The sequence below is a fragment of the Octodon degus genome, unplaced genomic scaffold, assembly GCF_000260255.1.
Source record: "Octodon degus isolate 3935 unplaced genomic scaffold, OctDeg1.0 scaffold00231, whole genome shotgun sequence".
NCBI classification, from domain to species: domain Eukaryota; kingdom Metazoa; phylum Chordata; class Mammalia; order Rodentia; family Octodontidae; genus Octodon; species Octodon degus.
This window is the reverse complement of record NW_004524807.1, coordinates 74351-79196: the sequence shown is the minus strand read 5'-3', so window position 1 is coordinate 79196 and position 4846 is coordinate 74351. Positions and strand designations below refer to the sequence as shown.

The following is a 4846-nucleotide window of genomic DNA, read 5'->3' as shown; positions in this document are numbered from 1 at the left end:
CAACTTTTTTACTTTTTCCATTTTGTTTCTTTCCCATTTTTTGCAATGTAGTTTTATTGGAGGCCATTTTTTTCTGCAGACTTGAAGAGTTCACCGCCTCGGACGCTCGGTCGCGGGTCCGCAGTCTCGGCCTGCGCGCCTGCAGCTCCACTCGCACCGGAGCGCAGGGGGCCGAGGCGCAGCGCGGGCGGGGGCGGGGGGAGGACCTAGATGAAACTCTTGTACTGGATCACCTTCCAGAATGTCTGACAAGCTCCATGAGAAGCAAAGAAACTGTCCCAGGCAGAGCAGAGCGTGCTCCCAGCACTGTAGCCAATATGTAGTCTCCGCCTGGAAAAATCCATGCAAATATTTTTGGGGTATTTCACAAACAGCACGGGATATTAGGGGAAGGATATGAGGAAGAGACTGTGAAATTATCCTATCTTTTAGAGCTGATGTTTATTTTAGGTTCTTAAGATTGCCTTATGAATATCTTTTTTTTTTTTTTTTTTTGGTGCAGGGTTTCAGTCCACAGTTTGGACTTATAGTGATCCTCTTCATTTCTGCGTCCCTAGTGCTGGTATTACAGGCATGCGCCACCACACCGGGACTCCATCGCCGGCTCAGTGCATCCAGGGTAGGGCCAGTGTGGTGTGCGGTGCCAGGGATTAAACTCTGGCCCTGCACTCACCTAAGCAAGTGCTATAAATATCATTTTTAAGGACCAGGGAGATAGCTCAGCGGTCTAAACTCCTGCTTAGGCAAGCTTAGGCAGGCGCAGGTGACCGTGGTTTGCCTCCTGGTACCACATATCATGCCAGACTTTCCCTTAGGGCAGACTGAGCAAGCCCTCCTCCCCCCAAAAAATAATTTTTAAATTTCTGTATAACATTCCTTTGGAAAATTTATTTGGTGTTTTCAAGTTTTTACCATTACACATATTCCACTAAAGAGCTCCATCGTATGATTTTAACTAGATTTCTGATTAATTCATTGTGTAATAAATGTGACAATGTTATAAACAATCCTTTTATACATGGACTTTATGCTTTAGTAAGATTGAACTTTACATGTTTTCAGGGGTCATTCTAAATTATTTTCTGAAATACTGCAACTATTTATGCATATTTTCATTCATAATATTATATTGGAAATTATCCTTATACTACTATATATTTTCAATCTATGAACTTCATTCCAATTCTTCCCCCACTCCCTGGAGGCTGAGGGTGCACATTATATCTTCAGTTCTTTTTCCATGTTGATTTTGATACAGGGTCTTGGTACTGTCTCACACCTGGCCTGAAACTTCCTGTTTCAGCCTCCCAAAGTACTGGGAACATGAGCCATCACACTTTGCAAAAATCCCACATTTTTAGTTTCTATCCCTTTTAACTTTCTGACCATTTATCTTACCATGGAATTATATATCCTTACTCATCTTGGGATCTCTGTCATGGTATTTTAAACAGAAATGACTTTTCACCTTAGGGGCTATTTCTCCTCCCTTTAATTTACTTCTCCCTTTCTAGGTATGGTTTGGACTCTGCAACACTGATCTGAAAGGAAGAACAGGCAGTGGAGTTTTCCTGCCAGAGGGGAGGCCCCCGCAGGCCCCAGCACAGGGAAGTTCTCAAAGGCAAGAGGGAGTCACTTGCCCCAGAGTGCCTATTGGAGGGGCCAGGCCGCTGAGACACGGTTGCCATTTTCTGCGTTTTCCTGACCCCTAGTGGTGGCACCCTGACTTTATGCACTACGTTTGCGGGGACCTAAAAGCTAGGGTATTTCCCTCCTCAGTTCTTCCAACAGTTTTTTTGTGCTCTATTAAAACTACTTGGCCAGGTAAATGGCTCAGTAGAACAAGTGTTTCCCTGGCAAGTGCAAGGGTCTGAGTTCAATCCCCAGTTCTGCCAAATAAATAAATAAATTTTAAAAAAACACTACTTCTTTTTAAAATTAATCTTATTGAGAAACAAATAGAAATGAGACAGTTTCAAAACCAATTTGTAGGACAGTTTCAATAATTAATACGTTGCATATTATTGTCTTTTAGTGGTTATTCATTGTACAAGATGCAGACATGATATCCTGTCCAAACACTATTAGTACAAATCTTTCTTCTCATTGAATTCAAAGAAAGTAGCTGTATATCTATCCTAAGTATTTTGTATATACAGATATAAAACCATTTCAATTTGAATTACCTAGAAGGTTTCTGTATTTAGAAACAAATCAGCTCCTTACTCCACCCCTCACACCTGGGGTTTAAAATAGGACACTTCTTGCATGATAGTGAGTAGTGACAGCTTTTTCTGCTCTTTATTCTTTAAAAATAGCTTTATTAATGTAAGGGTAAACATATTATAAAATTAAACTATTAAAGGTATATTGACTCAATGATGTTAGTATAGACAGTTCTCCATTCATCACTGTATTCAAGTCTAGATGTTTTATTACCACCCCCTTGACCTCATACAATTTACATCACTCTATTTCTCCCAGACTTCAGTTCTAGGCCACCTTTTTTCTGTTTATCTTGACATTTCACAAAAATAAAATTATGTAATATATGGTCTGTTGAGGCTGGTTCTTTTGTTTGCCATAATGTTTTGAAGATTCATCCATACTGAAATAAGTATTGTTGCTTTGTAGAGCTTAGTGACTAATACTCTGCTGTGTGTATGTTCATCTTGAGAATCCATCAACTCACAAATATTTTGGTTGTTTCCACTTTTCAGCTGATACAAAAAATTCTGCTGTGAACATTCATGTAAAAGTTATTGTATAGATACATGTTTTCAGTTTGTGTGCATGTGTGTGTGTGTGTAAGTGTGCACACAAGTAGAGTTTGTGGATCATATGGTAGCTGCTGAATTGCTACAGGAACTGCCAAATTATTTCCCGATCCATTACACCTTTTATATTCTAATGACCAGTGAATGAGGGTTCCAGTTTCTCCAAATCTTTGCCAGTGTATATCTGGATATTTTTTGAATTTTTTATTATATTATATTTTATTTTATTTTTCCATAATTTTATTGAGAAACAAATAGCAATGAGACAGTTTCAAATCAAATTGGTAGGAGAGTTTCAATAATTAACACATTGCATAATTCTTCCTCGTGGTTAATTGCTGTACAAGATGCAAACATGATATCCTACTTATTTATGTATTTATTTATTCTATTTGGTGGAACAGGGGATTGAACTCAGGCCTTTGCGCTTGCCAGGGAAGCACTTATTCCACTGAGCCATCTTCCCGGCCCCATGATATCCTATTTATAAACACCATTAGAACAAATTCCTTTATTCATTAAGGGAATGTAACTATATATCTATGCTAAACACTTTGAATACACGGATACAAAATGGACATTCATCTGTATACCCTTTTTTTTAAGTTCCACTATTTGAATATTATAGGAGTGTAAACTTAGCAAAATATTCTAACAGAGTTCAGTAGCCCATAATAGTATTAGGTTTTCCCCTTGACTGGCAATGTCAGAAATTGTTGACCTGAGTCCCCTACAGCTCAGCATAACAGCATGGCTCTAATTGTTATCTTTTGTTTGTATACTTTTCTGCTGGATGGTTAAGACCAAGGGAAACAGGACCTATGTAACAAGAGTTGTAGCTTTTGGGTCTGAGAAGGTCAGTGAAATCCCCTCAGGATTTATCCTGAGATCCTGTGCCTCATATTGTAGAGCAATTGTCAGTATCAGCCATGTGAATGAGTGAAGGCCATTGCTTGGCCAATGTGCTCTCTGTGAAAGCCTGAGGGAATGTTTTCTCTCCATGTGACTCTCCTTAGGCACACTCTACATCATCCATCACTTTCCTCTTTGGCCCCATAATCTCCTTGATCAGAAAATTTGGGACACTACTGAGTTACATGATGTTACAGAACAAGTTCTCATATGTCCTGAGTCTTAATTGACCTTGGTAGGCTAGGGCCAAAATGTTGGCTTTCCTTGCAGCCCTCCTTTTTCTCTAATTTTGGTCTGCAAACTTAGGTTGTTAACCATCCAGAAGACAAGCTTATTCTTATTATTATACAACCTAGGCTGTTAAGCTTAACCTCACTATCTATCTGAATATCAAACATCTTAGGCATAACATGGAACAGGTATTTTTCACCAAGTATTGATATGTCGAACTTTAAGTCCCTACAGAATATGATGAAAAAAGCTTAAAAATTAGAATATAGATATCAGACCGGACGAGGCGGTGTCGGACAGCGCGGCTGTCAGCACTTGGCCGGCCCCTCGGCTATGGCAGTATTCTACGACGAGGTGGAGATCGAGGACTTTCAGTATGACGAGGACTCGGAGACGTATTTCTACCCCTGCCTGTGTGGGGATAACTTCTCCATCACCAGGGAAGATTTGGAGAACAGAGAAGACGTGGCAACGTGTCCTAGCTGCTCTCTTGTTATAAAAGTGATTTATGACAAGGATCAGTTCATGTGTGGAGAAACAGTCCTAGCCCCTTCAAGCAACAAAGAACTGGTTAAATGCTGAAGAAGCCTTCAGAAATTCAAATCCAGAGTAACTGGATGGAAATTGCAAGTGAAAAGGCCCTGGCTTTCCAGTGACGAGTGCTTTATGATGTGCTGTTCTGTTGGAGTGTCGATCTATTCATCAACTGCTGTGTTTGTCTTCAGAAAGAGAAGGAAGGGCCTGGGGAGATAGCTCAGTAGCATGAGTGCCTGCCTGGCAAGTGCAAGGTCCCATGTTTGATCCCCAGTACTGGAAAAAAAAATCTACCAGAAAAGAGAAGCAAGCCCATAACTTCATCTGGATTTCATGCTTAGAACTTTTAAATTGTTAATTACCCATCTGAACTTAAAGGTAATTTTAGTCAG

General features: G+C 39.9%; 1 protein-coding gene across 2 annotated transcripts; it reads left to right on the top strand.

Annotated features, from left to right (window-relative positions):
- The first annotated feature begins 4253 nt into the window (after positions 1-4253).
- Positions 4254-4608, top strand: LOC101569326 (DPH3 homolog). Of its 2 annotated transcripts, XM_004645564.2 has the most exons (2): positions 4254-4357; positions 4433-4608. In XM_004645564.2, the coding sequence occupies exons 1-2, from the start codon at positions 4254-4256 to the stop codon at positions 4500-4502; spliced, it is 174 nt and encodes a 57-aa protein (XP_004645621.1). In that variant the 3' UTR covers positions 4503-4608. The 2 variants fall into 2 exon arrangements, with proteins under 2 accessions (XP_004645621.1, XP_004645620.1); XM_004645563.2 differs by having other exon boundaries at positions 4254-4608.
- The last annotated feature ends 238 nt before the right edge of the window (positions 4609-4846 follow it).

What these genes read in the sequence shown, in the direction of transcription:
- LOC101569326 (XM_004645563.2), top strand. Translation starts at nt 4,254, where the DNA reads ATGGCAGTATTCTACGACGAGGTGGAGATCGAGGACTTTCAGTATGAC.